Raw genomic sequence first — 23,468 nt, forward strand, 5'->3', positions numbered from 1 at the left:
TAAAAATGCGTTTCAAGTATATTTGCATAAATCGGTTAAAACACCATCCCAGCACCCTTATTGAACGATTCAATTTACACAGGCTTCGGCCAAACAATAAATATTTTACACATTGCTAACATAGCACATTCAACCACATTTGTTTTAACTCAACAATAGAATGTTATAATAATAATATGCATGGCAAATGTAAACCAAGAATGTTTTCTTGACGCTAATCGTGTTAATGCCAACAAAACAAATTCGTCAATGTATAATGTACGTGTAGTGTTACACGGCGTACATTCAATCCACTTTAGAAATGGACGATTACATAGATAAGGGTCGATAGAACAGGCAATATCACATAATACTACAAGAAATTACTGTCTCAGAAAGGAATCGGTGAGATTCCTAAAAACTTTTTGATTCGTATTCAATCATGTCTACAGCCGTACAATATATCTACCTGGGGCCCGTTTCATAAAAGACTTGCAACTGTTGTAACTTTAACATAATGGCAACTACCATGGTAACAGGGCTCAGCAGCCAATCATAATCAAGGTTACCATGGTAGTTACCATAATGGCAAAGTTACAACAGTTGCAAGTCCTTTATGAAACGGGCCCCAGGTCCATAGACATTTGCAGACGAGACTTGTCGAAAATTGGCGAACCGGAACAGCGACCATCCTATGTAGTTTTCAGAGAGCTGACGAATGGTTGCAAATATGTCGTTTGACCTGAAAGAGTTGCAGAAAGAATTGCAATCGATCGCAACTCTAAAAATCATGCGCAACTTGATTTCCAACCAATCAACAGTGCGCAACTCTTTCTGCAACGGACCCTAGAATCAAGGACTGAACTGCTATCTTGATTCACCAATTTTCGACAAATACTTCTTTTGTTCTTCGTCATGGCGGGCATTTGACAAACTCCATTCCGTGTCTAATGTTAGACGAGCCAGGTGGTGTGACAATATAGTATGAGATAAAGCCTTCGAGAAGAAACTTGATCTAAAATGAATATTTAATAAAAGGATCTATTTCAAAAGAAAATACAAATAAACCGAAAAGATATCCTTAGGAAAATTACGATTCGGATCTTTGTTAAGTTTTATTTTCTAAAAAATCTGTTAAATACAATGAATACTGAAATAACTTTTAGGTTACAATAATATTTTCTTCCAAAACAATATTAATTTTGTGCACACAATGCTATAGTACAAATTATACTATTGTGTATACAAGAAATGCCACGTTTAATCCCATCATCACATTTCTACAATATATTTAATAATATCCAATGCAATAGTTTCGAGTCTATTATTTGAATAAATTTATAAATCTGACTATGACTAAAGTGTTAAATCTACCATCAATCCCGCAAAGTTACAGTAAGCAAAAATCTAATCTAAATCATTGCATTTATCTAGTATAAATAGGAATTTATCATTTTAGCATACATTAACCTTTATAGCACAAAAAATCAATTAAATTACTAATTGAGTCTATTAGCTATTCAAAGGGTTAGCTATTCACCATTCAATCACTTTTCTTGATTTAAAAGGTCATTCTTCGTGATTCTCCTCGAATCACGATAATCGTGATATTCTTCCGGGGCCTTTAATCAAACGTGCCCCAATTCATGATAGAAAACGGGTGACATAAAAATAGGGGTGGTGTTTCTGAGGGGGGGGGGGTGTAAAAAGATTTTTTTATTAAGAATAGCCTCTATCATTATGATAGCACATTATGAATAGTAGTAAACACAAGCATTTATCCTCAAGGAGAATAATAAATAGGGTCCCTACCTCGTGGCATGTTACCTTCCTAACATATTATGAACAGTGGTACTTACAAAACCCCGCAAAGAGATTGTGATTAGCTACCTTCATAAGATAAATGACACGAATGCTGCTCCTGTGAATATTTGTCATGCGTTTAGAAATGCATGGTGTTTTTTTTAAAAGAACTTTTACGCATAGCCGCCTTTCATACATGTATATGGCAATATACGCATTATGAATGGCGATTATGAAAAGGGCTACACCTCTACAAATGAATAATGTTTTCATCTATCACAGATTGTAAGACTCAAGTACCTTTATGTTAATTAAACACCACCGATTTCTGACATCTCATGAAAACATATTCCCTCGTGTTTGGATGCATAGACCCTACAGCGTTTTGATCCAAATTTCACATCACAATGTCATGATGCCGACAGCGTTTAAACATCATCTTTCCTTACAAGAAAGCTCATCGGTTCTCAAATCTCAAAACAACCACTGGTTACCATTTACGCAGTTCACCTAATACAGTCACGTGATATAACTGACAGAGCCCTCACGTGGGTCCCAGACCTGGATAACAGAGGGTGAAGATCAGAATGCGCAGAACCGTCGCTGGAAGTCCACACTTTAAGAACGTGGTCGTTGATTGCGGAACAATTTCCGTAAGGTCTGCATAAGGTGATTATTCTTTAAAGTTTTTGACTAATATTTTGCAGAATGTTCAAAGCAGCAAATGAAGCGCCATAATTCATCCTTGCTTATCTCCGGCCTTTGTTGTTACGTCTTCGACATGAACCTATAATGATATCATTATAAACAAGAAAGAGGAAGGGGAGAGAAGAAGAAGAGATGGAGAAGAAGGGGAGATAGAGAAGAAGAAGAAGAAGAAGAGATGGAGAAGGAGGAAGAGGATGGAGAAGAGAATGAAAGCACAATAAGAGAAATGTCACAGAAAATGTACATCATTAGATGGCATATTAAATCTCCCATTTGAATATTCTGTATAAAGTACAGAAAGGAAAATCTTCTTAACACGCGAGAGTAAAGATTATATATCAAACTCCAAATTATTAGCTTATTTTTGCAATCACTGCAAAGACGCTTTGTACAACACATCGATTCCTTTGAAAATTCAATATAAATCACAATAAACACCTGAGAGGTTAGTTGGTGACCCGGTGGGTGCTTTATAAAGCTGTTCGTAAGTTAAGAGCGACTTTAAGAACGACTGGTGATCCCATCTTGTTGTAAATGCTATATTCAATGGCGATGGTTTAGAGCGTAAAAAAAGGATCACCAGTCGTTCTTAAAGTCTCTCTTAACATACGAACAGCTTTGTGTAACGGCCCGCGGGGCGGCAGATCGTCTGAAGAATCGGACTGGATCAAAAAATTGCAAACATGTCGCTTGTGAAGAGTCCAGGACGACTGTTTTAATTCACCGATTTTCGACAAAGGCTGTTTTGTAAATGAAGTGCTTTTGACAAAACATTCTATGCGTTATAGAAGGCGTCTACATACTGATTGCAAAAGTGCCCTATTGTTATGAATGGAATGGAGAAGAAAATAATGAAACGAAAAAATTCTTTTTCCATACCAGAAGAGCAGTATTGGAGGATTTAAAAAATAACAGCATGAAATTGAGAAAATTATAAAACTCACAATCTGCTAGTCTCTCTTCAAGCATTGATATTTGCTCACTAAGCGATTCCACTCGTTGCATCTGTGCTATATACTGATCATTTGGTAGAGGGAGGGCGCTGATAGCTAGAGGTTGCTTGGGGACCGGTTGATTGGCGGCAGCATGGGCGGCAGCATGGGCGGACTGATTATGCCGTAGTTGAGCGACATCCTAAAAAACAAGAACAATGACATATTGATAATGATTTGAGACCATTTGGCACAAAACATTGAATGGCAGTCACAAATTACGATATCTGATGGTTACAACATCCCCATGGTAGCTTAATTACTTATTAGACATCTTTAAACGAATTGTTTCACATTTCAGTAGAGTGACGAGAAGTACTGATGATATGGATTAATGTTCATGGGTGGTGTGACTTCTTGGTAATTATGAAAAAAAAATACTAGGGCATGTTGAGATGGGGGGGGGGGGGTGAATAATACGAGAAGGTGACGAGATAAAAAGAAGATTAGATAGGTAATAATACAAGGAGGAGATGAGATTGGTGTCAAGATTTCGAAAACACAAGATGGGGGGGTGGGGCGAAATTATGATAATATGAGATGGGTGACGAGATAAAGAGAAGGTGAGATGGGTGACGAGATTTAGAAAGGATGAGATCGGTGAAAAGATTAAGATAAGATGGGTAATGACCTAATGAAAATATGAAATGGTCGACAAGATACTAAAATATGAAATGGTTGACGAGATTACTAAAATATGAGATGGGTGACGAGATTACTAAAATATGCGATGGTTGAAGAGATTAAAAAAAATATGAGATGGTTGTCTAGATTACTAAAATAAGAGATGTGTGACGAGATAACAAAAATATGAGATGGATGACGAGATTACAAAAATATGAGATGGGTGACGAGATTACAAAAATATGAGATGGTTGACGAGATTACAAAAATATGAGATGGTTGACGAGATTACAAAAATGTAAGATGGTTGACGAGATTACTAAAATATGAGATGGATGACGAGATTACAAAAAATATGAGATGGTTGACGAGATTACAAAAATCAGAGATGGTTGACGAGATTACAAAAATCAGAGATGGTTGACGAGATTACAAAAATCAGAGATGGTTGACGAGATTACAAAAATATGAGATGGGTGACGAGATTACAAAAATATGAGATGGTTGACGAGATTACAAAAATATGAGATGGGTGACGAGATTACAAAAATATGAGATGGGTGACGAGATTACAAAAATATGAGATGGTTGACGAGATGACAAAAATATGAGATGGTCGACGAGATTACTAAAATATGAGATGGTTGACGAGATTACAAAAATCAGAGATGGTTGACGAGATTACAAAAATCAGAGATGGGTGACGAGATAAAGAGAAGGTGAGATGGGTGACGAGATTTAGAAAGGATGAGATCGGTGAAAAGATTAAGATAAGATGGGTAATGACCTAATGAAAATATGAAATGGTCGACAAGATACTAAAATATGAAATGGTTGACGAGATTACTAAAATATGAGATGGGTGACGAGATTACTAAAATATGCGATGGTTGAAGAGATTAAAAAAAATATGAGATGGTTGTCTAGATTACTAAAATAAGAGATGTGTGACGAGATAACAAAAATATGAGATGGATGACGAGATTACAAAAATATGAGATGGGTGACGAGATTACAAAAATATGAGATGGTTGACGAGATTACAAAAATATGAGATGGTTGACGAGATTACAAAAATGTAAGATGGTTGACGAGATTACTAAAATATGAGATGGATGACGAGATTACAAAAAATATGAGATGGTTGACGAGATTACAAAAATCAGAGATGGTTGACGAGATTACAAAAATCAGAGATGGTTGACGAGATTACAAAAATCAGAGATGGTTGACGAGATTACAAAAATATGAGATGGGTGACGAGATTACAAAAATATGAGATGGTTGACGAGATTACAAAAATATGAGATGGGTGACGAGTTTACAAAAATATGAGATGGGTGACGAGATTACAAAAATATGAGATGGTTGACGAGATGACAAAAATATGAGATGGTCGACGAGATTACTAAAATATGAGATGGGTGACGAGATTACAAAAATCAGAGATGGTTGACGAGATTACAAAAATCAGAGATGGGTGACGAGATTACAAAAATATGAGATGGTTGACGATATTACAAAAATATGAGATGGGTGACGAGATTACAAAAATATGATATGGTTGATGAGATTACAAAGATATGAGATGGTTGACGAGATTACAAAAATATGAGATGGTTGACGAGATTAAAAAAATATGAGATGGTTGTCGAGAGTACTAAAATATGAGATGGGTGACGAGATTACAAAAATATGAGATGGTTGACGAGATTACTTAAATATGAGATGGGTGAGAAGATTACTAAAATATGAGATGGGTGACGAGATTACTAAAATATGAGATGGTTGTCGAGATTACTTAAATATTAGATGGTTGGCGAAATTGCTAAAATGTGAGATGGGTGACGAGATTACAAAACTATGAGATGGTTGACAAGATTACAAAAATATGAGAATGGTGACGAGATTACAAAAATATGAGATGGGTGATGAGATTACAAAAATATGAGATGGTTGACGAGATTACAAAAATATGAGATGGTTGACGAGATTACATAAATATGAGATGGGTGACGAGATAACAAAAATATGAGATGGTTGACGAGATTACTAAAATACGAAATGGGTGACGAGATTACAAAAATTTGAGATGGTTGACGAGATTACAAAAATATGAGATGGTTGTCGAGATTACTAGAATATGAGATGGTTGAGAAGATTACTAAAATATGAGATGGGTGACGAGATCACAAAAATATGAGATGATTGACGAGATTATTAAAATATGAGATGGTTGTCGAGATTACTTAAATATGAGATGGTTGGCGAGATTACAAAAATATGAGATGGTTGACGAGATTACAAAAATATATGATGGCTGACGAGATTACAAAAATATGAGATGGTTGACGAGATTACTGAAATATGAGATGGTTGACGAGATTACTAAAATATGAGATGGGTGACGAGATTACAAAAATATGAGATGGGTGACGAGATTACAAAAATATGAGATGGTTGACAAGATTACAAAAATATGAGAATGGTGACGAGATTACAAAAATATGAGATGGGTGATGAGATTACAAAAATATGAGATGGTTGACGAGATTACAAAAATATGAGATGGTTGACGAGATTACATAAATATGAGATGGGTGACGAGATAACAAAAATATGAGATGGTTGACGAGATTACTAAAATATGAAATGGGTGACGAGATTACAAAAATTTGAGATGGTTGACGAGATTACAAAAATATGAGATGGTTGTCGAGATTACTAGAATATGAGATGGTTGAGAAGATTACTAAAATATGAGATGGGTGACGAGATCACAAAAATATGAGATGATTGACGAGATTATTAAAATATGAGATGGTTGTCGAGATTACTTAAATATGAGATGGTTGGCGAGATTACAAAAATATGAGATGGTTGACGAGATTACAAAAATATGAGATGGGTGACGAGATTACAAAAATATGAGATGGTTGACGAGATTACTGAAATATGAGATGGTTGACGAGATTACAAAAATATGAGATGGATGACGAGATTACAAAAATATGAGATGGTTGACGAGATTACTAAAATATGAGATGGGTGAGAAGATTACTAAAATATGAGATGGGTGACGAGATTACAAAAATATGAGATGGTTGACGAGATTACTAAAATATGAGATGGTTGTCGAGATTACTTAAATATGAGATGGTTGGCGAAATTGCTAAAATGTGAGATGGGTGACGAGATTACAAAAATATGAGATGGGTGACGAGATTACAAAAATATGAGATGGTTGACGAGATTACTAAAATATGAGATTGTTGACGAGATTACTAAAATATGAGATGGGTGACAAGATTACAAAAATATGAGATGGTTGGCGAAATTGCTAAACTGTGAGATGGGTGACGAGATTACTAAAATATGAGATGGGTGACGAGATTACAAAAATATGAGATGGTTGACGAGATTACAAAAATATGAGAATGGTGACGAGATTACAAAAATATGAGATGGGTGACGAGATTACAAAAATATGAGATGGTTGACGAGATTACAAAAATATGAGATGGTTGAAGAGATTACAAAAATATGAGATGGGTTGACGAGATTAAAAAAATATGAGATGGTTGACGAGATTACTAAAATATGAAATGGGTGACGAGATTACAAAAATTTGAGATGGTTGACGAGATTACTAAAATATGAGATGGTTGTCGATTTTACTAAAATATGAGACGGGTGACGAGATTACTAAATATAAGATGGGTGACGAGATTACTAGAATATGAGATGGGTGACGAGATTACAAAAATATGAGATGGTTGACGAAATTGCTGAAATGTGAGATGGGTGACGAGATTACAAAAATATGAGATGGTTGACGAGATTACAAAAATATGAGATGGTTGACGAGATTACAAAAATGTAAGATGGTTGACGAGATTACTAAAATATGAGATGGGTGACGAGATTACTAAAATATGAGATGGTTGACGAGATTATTCAAAATATGAGATGGTTGACGAGATTACTGAAATATGAGATAGTTGACGAGATTACTAAAATATGAGATGGGCGACGAGATTAAAAAACTATGAGATGGTTGAGGAGATTACTTAAATATGAGATGGGTGACGAGATTACAAAATTATGAGATGGTAGACGAGATTATAAAAATGTAAGATGAGTGACGAGATTACAAAAATATGAGATGGTTGACAAGATTACAACAAGTGGAATGCCTCTGGCCGTCTGACCTGCATCGCACAGTTCAATATAGCAGCAGTGATGACTTTGAAAACTACTCTAACTCGCACAAGATGTTCAGTGATACATGGTTACTCTTATGTCCACTTTTTATGAACTAGACCCATAAACTTACAGAGATATGATGGTTATTCAACAAAAAACCCCAACATGGCCAAAGTTCATTGACCTTACATGACCTTTGACCTTGGTCATGTGACCTGAAATGTGCACAGGATGTTCAGTGATACTTGATTACTCTAATGTCCAAGTTTAACGAACTAGACCCATAAACTTTCAAAGTTATGATGGTAATTCAACAGATACCCCCGATTCGGCCAAAGTTCATTGACCCTAAATGACCTTTGACCTTAATCATGAGACCTGAAACTTGCACAAAATGTTCAGTGATGCTTGAATACTATTATGTCTAAGTTTCATGAATCAGATCCATAAACTTTCAAAGTTATGATGGGAATTCAACAGATACCCCCAATTCATCCAAAGTTCATTGACCCTAAATGACCTTTGACCTTGGTCATGTGACGTGAAACTCATGCAGAATGTTTAGTGATACTTGATTAACCTTATGTCCAAGTTTCATGAACAAGGTCTATATATTTTTTAAGTTATGATGACATTTCAAAAACTTAACCTCAGGTTAAGATTTTGATGTTGATTCCTCCAACATGGTCTAAGTTCATTGACCCTAAATGACCTTTGACCTTGGTCATGTGACATGAAACTCTAATAGGATGTTTAGTAATACTTGATTAACCTTATGCCCAAGTTTCATGAACTAGGTTCATATACTTTCTAAGTTATGATGTCATTTCAAAAACTTAACCTCAGGTTAAGATTTGATGTTGACGCCGCCGCCGCCGCCACCGGAAAAGCGGCGCCTATAGTCTCACTCTGCTATGCAGGTGAGACAAAAATATGAGATGGTTGACGAGATTACACAAATATGAGATGGTTGACGAGATTACTTAAATATGAGATGGTTGACGAGATTACTAAAATATGAGATGGGTGACGAAATTACTAAAATATGAGATAGGTGACGAATTCAAAAACATGAAAGGGTTGACGAGATTAAAAATATGAGATGGGTGACGAGATTATGAAAAGGTGTGATTGGTGACGAGTTTGCGAAAAAATGTGATTAGTGACGAGACTACGAAAAGATAGGATGGATGACGAGATTAAGAAAATATAATATGTATGATGAGATAAGTACATGATAAAATTGGTGACGTGATTATAAGAATGTCAGTTTTGTGACGAGATTATGAGGAAAGGAATTGAGTGATGGAGTTGAAAGAAGATCAGATAGGGAGATGAAGATGATGATTGTCTCCCTCTACTGCTGTACTGAATCCATAAACTTTCTTTTTCTTCAGCATCTAATCATTTCATCTTGCGATGGATTTCAATAATTTGCTAATGGCCTGAAATGGCAAGATATCGAAGTGCAGCGGCTCATGGGCTATTTGAAAATCGAATGAAAATAAACGATACACTTACCCTTTCTAATAAATTAACTCTTGCTAGTAGAAAGTCGTATTCCGGTGTACATGTTAAGCAAACTGAAAACAAAACACATATTTGATCTTAAGTTTAATATGTCTCAACATGATATACAAATTTTAAGATTTTTACATAATAGATACTGCTCCTTTGAAATGATTGAGACACCCTTCCAATAATATATTAATAAATATTCAAAGCATAACCAATATTCCGATAACTTTGATTCAAATGATATGTTGTAATGGTCAATTTTGTCACTAAATATAATTTCTCACGTAAAAAAAATAAAGATCAACTCTTGAAATAAACGCACACGATTACAAAACTGATTCTCACCGACTTTATACGAAAAAAAGTTCAGTTACACCACAGTAATCGATACCTGACGATCAAAGACAATAAGTAATAATGAATGGTATATTGTAGTTCAGATTTGACTAAGTTTCGTTGGTGTGACTTCGACACAAGCCTATCCTGCTAAACACTATTTAGACATGTCCTAAGGTAAATCAAAACTGCACCTGAGCTCCGAAACTAAAAAAAATCAAGTGCAAGTCTCTAATACACGCATTTCATGGTTGAGAATCAACGTGAGTTTTATTTTTTCTTGAATTCAGACTTAGTCTAAACAAAACCAGGACAAAACAGTCCCAAAACCGATAAGAAACCGATTCCAAACTTTTCCAAACCGGATCCTAGACCAAATAAACGCGTTTAACAATTCAAAACGGTTTCCCCATGTAGGTCTACATGTTAGAAGGCTGACAAAATTACCTAGCATAATGGTGTGAGCCGACGGAGTAAAAAAAAATGATTCGGAAGTTTGCAGTTCGAGCCCTGACTCATGAGTTCGGATAGGTTGATCATAATCGGTCCCAAAAACTTACCTGTGCAAGATTTTCCGTCTTCCGCTAACGTGAACCCGGTCTGGCATTTACATGCAAAGCTTCCCTCTTTATTTTCGCATCTTTGTTGACAGCCATGCGTCGTGCCTTCACACTCATTTATATCTGGTGAAAAGGAAATGGTAAACTCGTAAGACGATGGTAATAGATGTATCGTAAGATGATCGTAAGATCATGGTAAAACAAAATTGTACCGTAACATGATCGTAAGATAATTGTAAAATCAAAATCTGTAAATGAAATACAGATGCCCCTGCATGCATACCTGGAAGCTGTCGGGATACGGAACGGGTCCGTTTTGGCAGGTATAGGTGCGTATGAAAACATGACAAGAATTAGTTCGCTACCTCTTTCAAAGAAATTGTTCATAACCAAACATGCCTTATGCCGTGATTACATAGCGTGCTCGATTGGGTATCAAATGGATCGCTATTAATGGCGCAGTCACATAACACCTAAGATGGCCGTACGGCGCCGTCGAAAATAGCCGTTTACCAGCTCCTTGTGTGTGTTTTTTCGACTCTCCATGCGGACACTGAAGGAAAAATGTAACTGCAGCATTAAGGCAATTTTATACGATTTGGGAAAGGGTGAGAGGACCCAGATTCGGCCTCGCACCCCGTCTGCAGAACCTCCCACATTGCAGTAATGTAATTCATATTGGTTTCAATATTACATAAAATCATTATTCAGTGTAATTCTTTCCGGAAGTTCTGAAATCTGTCATGTCCTTTTGTGGTACAACAAAGGATGAAATACTCACCAATTTCACAATATTGACCGGTCCAGCCCGCCGGACAGGCGCAGGTATTCGGCCTCAAACATCTTCCGCCATTCTGACATTCTTGTGTACAGATTGCTGTGCGAAAGAAAGTGGAAAACATTCAATGCATTAAGACTCATATCATTTGTCAGTCGCAAAGGTAACGCGCCATTACGCGCGCCAATTAAGCTTTAGGTTTTCCATAGGTAGCCAACAATCATTTCAGCCAATGGCGCAGCCTTTGTTAAATTTAAAGACTTCTCCTAAAACATGCACTTAGATGACATAATTGTGATTTTGTTTTCACAAGCAGGCGTCAACAAAGATTATGCATGACAATCGTATAATACCAACATTGACACAACCTTACGTCAATCAAACGAGTTTTTTTTATTATCATTTAGCCAGATTGTAAACATGTACATTACATTTCACGAAGAAACCTCCCTCCCTGGAAAAACAAAGTGGATTATTATGATTATGGTGTCAATGCATCACTCATGCATCACTGCTGACTACTCTTCACCACCATGAATTTAAGTATACGTTCAGTTTCCTAAAGTTAACCCAGCCCTCTGTCGACGCAAATTTCAATTCAATTCAATTTGCATTTATTTCATTCTCGATAAAAATAATTACAAAGCAAGGTATGAGAAACAATATATTTACAAGCAAGAGTAAAAATGAAATGAAAAATGGCCTTGTGTAAGCGCAGTTCCCAAAACATTAATAACACGACAGGGTATAGAGAAACAATAAGATAAAGAATTAAACATGATGTATAAACAAGAAAAAAAACATAAAAGGTGTCAATCTACAAGACAAAAATAACTATACATATTTAAGATATAGGAACTGCTTCAATCTTTTTTTAATGACCTAACAGAGTCGCTTTGAATTTGCGTTCACCACTCGGCATCCATAGTGACGCAGTTCACCACGGCTACAATGATGTCATATCACGTAGCATTCAGACATTTTTGTAATATTTAAAAAGGGTTACGCATTTCTTAATGTAACTTTTCATGATATAAAATCATTTTTTCTGAAGGCTAAAGAAACAAAGCAAACTGAAAACAAAACACATATTTGATCTTAAGTTTAAAATGTCTCAACATGATATAAAACTTTACGATTTTTACATAATAGATACTGCTCTTTTGAAATGATTGAGACGCCCTTCCAATGATATATTAATTAATATTCAAAGCATACCAATGTTCCGATAACTTTGATTCAAAATGATATGTTGTAATGGTCTATTTTGTCACTCCATACTGACGCAGTTCACCACGGCTACAATGATCTCATGTCATGTAGCATTCACACATTTTTGTAATATTTAAAAAGGGGAACGCATTTCTTAATATAATTTTTCATGATATAAAAAAATTTTTTTTCTGAAGGCTAAACAACTGTTTAGATAAATGCAATCGATATATAATCCACACCACCATTTGAATTCTAAACAAAAACATAAATTTAATGATTTATATGAGAATACAGGGCTCCGGCTGCTCAGCCCCACATGACATAATTCATGTCATGGTCATTCGAGCACTCAACCAACTTGAACGTGTTCGACATCACATTATAGATCATATTTATCAAAATTGATCATATAAACACAGGACAAAAAAGGTTTGTAAGAAACCAAGGTCCATAACACAATGTAGTTTTAAAAAAAGCTCGGATATATTTGAGGTGCCTGGGCAAGGGCAATATGAAATAAATAAAAAATGGTTAGAAATGAATAAAAAAATCTGAATTTGAAACGATTCAACAGAGCCATGACATCGAAAATGACTGATATTGATCATGTTGCACTCAAGCTTCTGTATTCTAATATGAGAATATGATGTTTTACAAGCCATTTGGCTGACAATAGATAATGCATAATATTAGTGTTCAATCAATTTAACGGGCAATTAAACAGCACAGAGTCATTAGTTATCAAATATATATCTCGGTATGATTCATCAATATACAATCTCTATTCGCATGGAACGTTTCTTCTAATGAATAGGTCATTATTCTAATTGCACTTATAAATCAAAGGAAATGTTTGACACGTGCAAAAACATTAGTGTTACGGATTGGTGCGCATGAATACACTGGTTTGGTTAATAGTTCAACCTCAATAAAAAGTTCGAAATCAATCAGTCAGTCAATGTACATATCATTCTCATATTTTCTGCACAATCATAAAAAACACCATAATGATCATCATGATGCAAGCTTCACCGTGTTTATAGAGCCACTAATAGACCGTTGAGTCCTGATATTGAAATTGTAGAGTCTAGAAGTTTGAGAGTCACAGAGTTTACTCATATATCCAAAATGAAACATTATCTACTCTCACTGCTCAAAAAAGTAAAAATAACCTCCGCGCTCGGATCCCTACAGTTTATAATCTAAAATTATTTTCAAGCAATGTAAACGAAAAGGAATCATCCACTCTAAAAAACGAAGAGCTAATTTAGCTCTTAAGGAGCCGCTAGGAGCGTGTATAGTGACTGCACTTCGGAGTGCTGATTTTTTTCTCGTTCAAATTTGAACTTGACATATCAACACTCCGAAGTGCAGTCACTATACACGCTCTTAAGAGCTAAATTAGCTCTTTGTTTTTTTTTTAGAGTGTACCTATATAGTTTCTTCAAGGGCTGGGGTGTGCAGCGTGAAACCTGTATAAATGGTATACGGAATGTATCAAACATTTTCATAACACCTGCCTAAAAGTGAGGTGTCGATTTCTGTTTATGTCAAGTTCAAATTCTTACTTTGTTGTTAGGTAAAGTGACAACCATTGATGCAGTCCAAATAATATCAATACACGCTTGAAATTGAATCCAGAAAACAAATGGAAAATGAAAATTACGATGGGTGTAACTTTACCCCCCTCCTCCTCCTCTTCCCCCTTTAAAATATTAATTTGATTATGAGCTGCTGGATCATGACGAAGAAAGGGACCCTAAAGACACAACCCCTCATTCAGGTCCTTCTTCATGTCATAGGGGCTTATTCAAGGTCAAAAGCAATGTTTTTTCACGCATTCCTCGGGGATTAAACGGCAATCCTACCAGCTTTTAGGATACTCATGTTTGCCCCCTTAGAGTGCTCCGCGAAACAAAAACGACACATCTGAACTTGAGAGCTTGATAGCGGAAAACAGGAGGAACTTGAAGACGAGGTAAGTGGGGCGGATTGCTTCGAATCTTCTCTGATATCCAATGATTCCACTAAGTGCTAGAAGCGCGATATCTGTTTACTAACTTCTCCCCTTGTTGCACTACATGTCCCGTGTCCAGATCACTTTCACTTGCTCCGGGATTGGTAATCTGGTCGAGCTTTGAGGAGATCAGTCGCGGAGTTTTCTCAGTTACAATGTTGTCACGGCAAACTTTCTTTTATCACGGGGTTGAGAGATCAGTGTTATTTGAGCTGAAGAAACGCGTTTGCAAACAGGGTATTACTGGCCTACGCCTTTCATAACATGCAGGTGGGACTATTGTATTGACGCAAAACTGGTTCGTGAAATTGTGACACCATATCCACCTAGCTAACCATTCCATTCCAAATAAATTCTGTAATTATGGGAAGGGAGGGTTTGCATTTTGAGTGTTGTAAATATGGAGATTTCTTTTCTCATTTGACCTATATCCTGCAGGTGCTTGCATCAGCACAGACTAATAATGCTTTGAGGCGATAAAAGTAATATGACCATAACATCGAAAAGTAAATAATACAACAGTATACCGTCAAATCTCATTATTCTAGATCGAGTTTCAATGCTACCAGGCCCCACCCCATAAGCATCTTGAACATCCGAAAATTTGCTTTAAAGGTAAATGCTGGTTTTGGTAACGATATCAAAATGAGTTCGTACAGAATCAATGAAATGACCACCAAAGTGTCTGTTTGTATAAATAAAACGCATGTGCCAAAGGATTCTGGAAGAAATTGTGTAATTGCTGAGAAATCAGCAAATAAGCACAGGATTCGGGTAGGGCGTCGGGCCCGACGCCCTAAGCAATAATTATACATTGTCCCACGTGCGCTTATCTGTCATGTCTGTGTTGGGGTTCTTCGGTGTGAACATTTTTCAGCGTATTTCACAAAGTTCAGTTAATGTAACTGTACCAGATCTAGATCCTCGATGATATACTGACAATTAAGCCTTGTTTTACAGAGACTTTCTCATGAAATCAGTGTTTACTGCAACTACTGGAATTCCTATTTAAATATTGTTGTTTGCAGTACCATGGGACTAGTAGGTCCATTGTAATGAATATGTAATCCACGCCAGTGGACGTTTTTCGCTTGTGCCCCCCCCCAAAAAAAAAAAAAATATTTTTGGAAGATAAAGAAACGAAACAGAGCTTTGGAAATAACCGTATGAAACTTTCTCGTGCTTCTGGCGCTCACGTACCACGCTTATTCCGGCTTTGAATTAGGCAAGTTAAGAGTTCTGTGGATCTCTTGAACTTTTCAACTTTCAAGAAATGGATGGGAAAGGAGGGCGACTGGTTTGGAGTGGGGTAAACTTTTTTGAATTACTGTTCAGCGTACGACGTTTCTACCGCCAATGTTGATTATCATATATTACTTCACCAAGAACATACACTCTTCTTCTTCGCCAGGCGGAAACCTTCAGAAGTTACGTGAAACCAGAGGCTGTTTCATAAAACTGCCCGTAAGCCAAGAGCGACTGCAAATTTTGAATAAAACTTTACAATGTGAACTCAACATGTCTCTACTTTGAGTTTTCTTCCGCACGGTCTACATTCATTTAAAAGAAAATGTGGTAAGAATGGATTGTGTTGTCTATGTGACCCGTTAAATTGGTCGATCGGAATTTGACTAGCTTACCTTCCGTGCAGCCTTTTGCGTATTTATGAGCTTGCCTCCATCCAGGGCAGCATTCAAACCGATCAGCGGGCGGTGAAGGGGGGACGTACCTCCTCCGATAGGCAATATGGTACATGGTTCTAAGAAAAAGAGAGACAGAGAGGGTGGGGAGGGACGAAAACGTGAGCATGGTGGGAATAATAATCATGTTCTACATTTTATTACACAGTAGAAAAAATCAGCATATTGTTTAATGAAAATGAAATGAAAAAAAATGAAAATAAAAATCCATATTTTATTGTTCGAAATAGACATACTCCGAAAATTGTGGGCCCAGCAGCTACTGTGCAGCGCCAGATCGACGAGGCTCTATCCCTTTAATCGTTGAACGCCAAACAGGGTGGCAGCAACTCCCATCTTTTAACGTCTTTTGGTCTGACGCGGCCGGGGTCTGAATCCCCGACCTCCCGGTTGTGAGGCGGACGCTCTAACAACTGAGCCAACACACCAGTCTTGTCACTCCAACAGCAATTTGGTGGTAAATGGGGGTGATTTTCTTATCTGATCGCTCATACCCCCATTACACCAACGCTACGTCCATGCAGTTCTCGCAACGTCAAAGAAAATGGCCATGACGCTACTGATGCAGCGTACTGAGAGCGTAGCGAGAACTGTTATTAAAGTGGCATAGTCTGCATGATCTCCGGAGACAAATTTTCCGCTACGTGGACTTTGAACATGTCCAAAGTCCACGTAGCGGAAGCGCCGTCTGAGCAGTGCGTAGTAGACTGACGCACTACGGAAAGGACCTTCTTATCGCGTACTAAAAGCTCCATCGACGTAGCATAGACGTAGCGGACACGGAAAGAACACCACTAACGCACCATGAACGTATCAAGGACGTAGCATGCACGGGACAATTTCATATTTTTCGAAAACAAGGAAGTTATCGCTACGTCCATGCCATTTTCTTTCGGAATTTCAAGGACGTAGCGGGAACTTCCTCCGGTGTAATGAGGGCATAAACGGAGCTGGTGCCACGTTGGTTTGCTTCTGAAATTCAAGAACGTAGCGGGAACTTCATCTGGTGTAAAGGGGGTATTACACTGTGAAAAAAAGAGTAAATTTACGTTGGTCATTTTTTTGTTGGGTAATATATACGTTGGTTATTGTTTTGTTGGGCATTATGTGCCCAATACTTAGGCAAATTTTTACTCTGCCGCTGCCAAAATACAGATGTCCAATTGTTGGGCTAGTAATTGCCCTGCTGAGTGGTAAATGTTGCGAAACTTTACGATCACGAGTTGCGCTTGCAGCATGCTACACACGGTCGATAAGATATGGAGGAGCTTCTAGATGACTGGGGGCTGGGGAGCCTCGCTGAATCTTTCATAGATGAGTTGCTTAAACGTTTTTTAATTTTTTTATTTTGGACTTTACGTTAAGCATAATTTGTAAGGAATTGTCAGAATAGGCCTACATACATGACATATATCTGACGCTGTTTTGTTTTTGCTTCACTCACTTGAGATATGCACTTGCACTTGTATGCAGCGTTATTGTGCATGCAAAGCACTTTCGGATAAGGTCTCCGGATCGACATCAAAACCCCAGTCAAGTATTGACCATTTGTTGTGTAAAGCAAATGAAAAATGCCCAACAAATAGTATTATTGATTGCAGGGAGGGATCATAATAACTCAACAACTTAGTAAAATTATGCCATTTTTCTTGGTGATTATTAAAGGCCTTGCCCAGATGTTGGGTTAATAACTTTATTAAAAAGTTGGGCAAATTAATGTCCCCCAAAATGTAGTTCAAAATATTACCCAACAGTTGGGCACATTAATGCCCCAACAACGTTGGGTAAAATATTGCCCAGTAGTTGGTAGGGTTGACTATCGGCCCAACGTTGGGCAAAATATTGGGTAAAATATTGCCCAATTTTTTCACAGTGTAGAAAGCATGAATGCTTGTAAGCAATCAACAAGCAATGTGTTAAAAACTTTTTGAAATAATTTGTTTAAACTTTTTCAACAAATTCCTAAAAACACTAAACAACTTTAACAGTAGTTTTTAGAGTGGTGGACTTAAAAGCAACATTCAAACAGCGTTTTTACAGAACAGCTAATTGTTATTCATCCACTCAATCTGTTGACTACTTCATGAACTTGAATTAGGTAATCACTGTACAAAGTGTACGAGAATCACTGAATTAGAAAGTCACCAGGTAAAAATGCATCAATCCTAATCACATGCCCGAAATAATGTATGAAAACTGATTATTGTAAAATAATAACAATTGGAAATGATACTAAAATTTTGGAAAAGCATATCGAAAATTGGCCTACAATCATGACAATGTGAACATGAACATGATATCTGACTAATCTCGTCCACACATCTTGATGACTTGATAGCAATTTTATACAGCTAGATTGTCAAAATCAATACGCGGTTCAAATCTATGTACAACTTAGAGGGGAAAACCACTCCAACTGGAAAATTGCTTTGAAAAAAAATGGCAGCGACAGATTCCTGGGACCGTCTTACAAAGAGTTACGATTGATCCAATCAATTGTAACTCTATGGAAAGCCATCAGCCTCATTAATTTTTCTACAGGAAATTTGCACAATGTACTTTGTACACAAAGAGAAGCACAGTGAAAGCAACTAATGCATGAATATACATCACAGCTAGAAAATATTTTGAACAAACAAATAATAGATGTTGACGTTGCTGGCCGTCCATAGTTGCGATTGATCGGATCAATCTCAACTCTTTGTAAGACAGGGCCCTGGTTTAAATGAAATCGGACAAACGATAGCGTCTTTTTTGAAACGTCACTCCCATACAGAGCCTATCAAATTTGCGCATAGGTTATGTTGGGGATATCATTGCACAGTAGGGTAGCCCTAGGGTAACCACTCCATTTACTCTGATGACCACAATGCGGTCACAATGATATTTCATGTTATATGACATGCATTTTCGTATTATTTGAAAGTATTTGTTCCCGACCATTTAAGTGCATTTATCCCAAGGCCTGCGCGACCACCACTGCAGTAGCCTAAATGACGAAAAGAATGTCGCCAGCTGAATCTAAAAGAATGTACATCACGTGACAATGGCTATTGAGGCAATGATGCTTCGCTTAGTATTTAGGGCTTCAGCGGCACTTTGTTCGTGTGACCTCGTTGGCGTCAAGAAATGGTATTTATATGTGATATATTGATCCATTATTACACATGCTTATATTTCTACACAGTCAGAGCTCCATAACGCGCACTCCAAATGGAGATAAAAGTTGATTTGGTAATTAAAAGGTCAGCGTAGTGCTGCAACTTCGATATCGAAGACCGAATAAAAGAATTTATAACATCTTACGTGTATCTGCTACATAGCCTGTATTCACCGTTGGGGGCAGCACACCGAGCGAAGTAATGTTTGAAGGTCGGCTGACAGTAGCTTTCGACTTGAAGGACGTTCTGTTGAATTTGATTCGATTGTTGTTCTCTACATACATGAAGCCTGTAATGAGAAATAAAAAAAAAGGAATAAGGAAAATATATAAATATGAATATTACATGAATAACCGTATCGAAAAGTATTCTTGGCTGAGAGCATATTCATGTTATACCCTTTTCATAAACCTATCCTCCAATTAGCCGCCTAAGAGTAATGCGTATAATTCAATAAAAATTGCGTTCATAAACTCCGAAAATAAGCCGCATTATTTTTACGAGCGCCCGTCCTGAAAAAGGCGGATAATCGCCATGACAACTGGACACGCCCCCTCCGATGCGGTTGTGTTGGAAAAGGGTGATCTTGTGACCGCACCATGGCAATTATCCGCATTATTTGGAAATGCGTTCATAAACTCAAAATCTTGTCCCGATGCTGCTATTATGCGGATAATAGCAGCATCAGAGTAATGCGGATAACTCTTGTCCTCCTCCAATTTTACGACCAAATTATGCTGCTATTAGCCGCCTAATTCATTTTAATGGGGTTTATGAAAGGGGTATTATATATTGATATGGTAGAAAAGTGCACTCTCTATAAGCATTTATCACAATTCCAATTCGTATTCCTTCGCTTCAATACGAAAGGGGAAGTGCATTGCACAAATAAGAAATAACGCATTAACATCATATACCAAATATTTATACTATTAGATAGTACAAGAAAGTGTCGGTTTACTCTTCCAAATGTTAACATCAAACAAAAAAGGGAGAATAGGCCTAAATAATTGCACTGATTAATAAACATCAGTTAGCGTTCTTCGTGCAATAATGGAGCTAGCAGCTCCATGATGTAATCACACAAACTATTGATGCTTAGATAAAACAATTTGTTAATTTAGTCGTTATTCAGGAAGTATCAATTCCTAGTGTTTGCTTGTGTACTATGAGAATAGAACCTCAATATCGTACTCAATCGTAAAGTTTGTATTCATAAATGTAGCAGGTATTTGCAACGATGTTATTTCAGGGATATCATCTCGAAAAAGAGGCAGTAGTCAAATATATATTATAAGGAGTAGTGATCAGTTACAAGGCAAAATACCTATTTCATTACAATGTAATTCAAGGAGAAGACATTCATCCAGGCCGTCTTCGTTCTATTTCAGATAAAAAGGTCATTGCTTTCATTCGCTGTGTCCCTAATTTCACATCAGGGAGCAATTCCCCCAGTCTTTAAAAATAATCAACTTTATTCTTTCACATATACTTGTGGACGACCCCGTACAATCTTGCATTCTATGAAGTCAGAGATAGCAAGGCTGCAGCTCCATTCTCGGGAATAAAGGAATAAATCAAAGCATACTACAAAAAATATTTTGCTGAACTGGTAAAACTAGTTTGGTCAATCCTTCCATGGACCTGGGTCCATGATCCTTCGGAATATTCATAAAGGTCACGTGGACATTCGTCTTTCGGGTGAATGCACTATAAAGAAATTGGCGCCAAGGGTACTGCCCATCCGCGCATAAATTGACGATGATCTGATATATGTCTACATGTGAAATTATCGGCTGCCAATGATTATCTTATGTATATCCAAATCGAGTTTTGAATTAATAGCGAGATCAAAATTTGAATTCCAAATCAGTCATCAACATCAACTCGATTGGACTTTTAAAACCGGGCGAAAAAAGACGAAGTATAGGTCCAACCATAAAGTTTGATTATATTCATGTTATAATGAAGTTGGATTTCCATGAAAATTTGAATCAACTATCTAAAATTTTGAATAAAACTTAAAATTCAAGCTCAAGTTAAAATAATGCTAATTTTGCAAGCAACGTTGGGAGTAAAATCATGTTTATATTGTTGAATTTTAAAATAAAAATTTGTATATGCAAGCTTTCAATATTTTTTTTCATTGGCAGATTGGTTGAAAGTGACTCACACTGCCGAATTAGAACAAAAATATATTACAGGCTTTAATAATGACATAACCAACGATACTCTTCATTTTTCATTAACAAATTTTATCGAACCTTTCTTAATTTTTCTCTTAACTTTTAAGACAATCTCGTTCCCGAGGTGGATTCGGTCTTTATGATTATTTTAGGTTTTAGAAATTAGCGGGGTAAATGCAACTCGGGATGAGATCAGAGTCCCGTAACACAAGACTAGCGAATAATCGTACGCTTGATTTTTTAACGATTGATTGTACTTTGAAGTCAGTGGAATCAATTGTAGAAAAGATGTTCTACGATCATTGCTCAGTTTTGTGTTACGGGTCCCTGAAGTTCAGGGACCTAACGACCAACTTTAGATTCTCACATGATCCGGCCAACATAATATAAAGAGGATACAGAATTTGGAGCTAAAATTAAATACAGAGTCCTAAGACTGCGTTCAGAAGCATCCACATAGTATTCATAAGAAAGTAAAAATATATCATTCCGGATGTAAATATGACACACAAAAAAAGCAAAATGTTCACTCTTTGATGTCGTGTTGTCCAAACTCAAGAGGGACTGAATAAATAAAAGTTCACGGACCTGCCAAAATGACTGAACTCTTGACTTGCTTTGAAGAGGAGAAAGAGTGGAGAAAAAAGACAAGAAATGGCGGACATTATCCAGAAAAGGAGAAGTTGTGGAAGTAGCGGTGGAGACGTATCATCCAAGCATGGCCGTTGTCTCATCTCCATGATAACCATGTTTGACAACTATCAGTGGGTGACTCATCATCCATACTACAAGATCATCGCTGACAATTTGAAAATGGGGGCGGCACACGGGGTCAAGAACCCCTTAATCGAATTTCATATGGGATGGGTAGGGACGGCAGCGTAGGAAATACGCCAAACGAGTTTTGCCTTAATCAATTCTGTTTATTTTTCTTGGCGGCCGTCGGGGTGATCAATAAATGATTTTCCTGTTTGATTTTGTGTTGTAGTGTACCCAATAAAAAAGATCGCCTCCTACAGTATACGTGATACACATGATATATATATGATATCATTGATTATAATGTCGAATCGCAGAGGGATGCATCGAAGGGGATAAAGTAGGCGGTGGGTAATGCAAAGCACACAATGCCATTTCTTTGCCCCCCCCCCACCATGCCCACCCTCGTCAACTGATGTTATAAATTACGTAAAGTGTGTCCCGGTCCACCGCATCAATGGACTTCTCATCCCGTCCCAAATTATCACATTATTGATATTTTCCCTTTCAGATGGTGTACGATTTGCGGAAGAAAAGGGGGCATCTTCGTTTAGGCAATGACGCTTTGCAGATTTCATAGTTGACTGGAGACTCTCATATTTTGAAGTTTGAAACAAAATCTTAATTTTTGTAATTTTTTGTTTGACAAAGTTCGGATGATTGGATTCCATTCGAATCATCATTAATTGTCCGAGAAAGCACACATGCACATTGCACATCGAAATCTGGGTCTCGATGGCAGGGGTATCCAGATCACTAGGCGACGCCTATGGTTTCCGCCGTTTTATAGAACTCCTCGACAAACGTCAAAACCCAGACAATTATTCGCTGTTATCTGACCCTGGAATCGTTCATAAGATTGCCACATTGCGGATTAGGGATCACTTTAAGTCAGAAGATGCTTAGCACTCAGGCACATTAATCAA

At 37.1% G+C, this 23,468-nt stretch overlaps 1 protein-coding gene across 1 annotated transcript in view; it reads right to left on the reverse strand.

The window, feature by feature from the left end:
* Positions 1-2,474: 2,474 nt before the first annotated feature.
* LOC121429013 (epidermal growth factor-like protein 7) overlaps positions 2,475-23,468 on the reverse strand; it is a 67,030-nt gene continuing 46,036 nt past the window's right edge. Inside the window, exons 2-8 of the mRNA XM_041625909.1 lie at positions 19,743-19,886; positions 16,377-16,495; positions 11,508-11,603; positions 10,727-10,849; positions 9,834-9,895; positions 3,435-3,624; positions 2,475-2,569 (exon numbers count right to left, since the gene is read on the reverse strand). Coding sequence (XP_041481843.1) covers positions 2,532-2,569; positions 3,435-3,624; positions 9,834-9,895; positions 10,727-10,849; positions 11,508-11,603; positions 16,377-16,495; positions 19,743-19,886 — 772 coding nt within the window. The 3' untranslated portion in view covers positions 2,475-2,531. The remainder of the gene's footprint in view (positions 2,570-3,434; positions 3,625-9,833; positions 9,896-10,726; positions 10,850-11,507; positions 11,604-16,376; positions 16,496-19,742; positions 19,887-23,468) is intronic.

Source organism: Lytechinus variegatus, chromosome 15 (assembly GCF_018143015.1).
Source record: "Lytechinus variegatus isolate NC3 chromosome 15, Lvar_3.0, whole genome shotgun sequence".
In the NCBI taxonomy this organism is placed as follows: Eukaryota; Metazoa; Echinodermata; class Echinoidea; order Temnopleuroida; family Toxopneustidae; genus Lytechinus; species Lytechinus variegatus.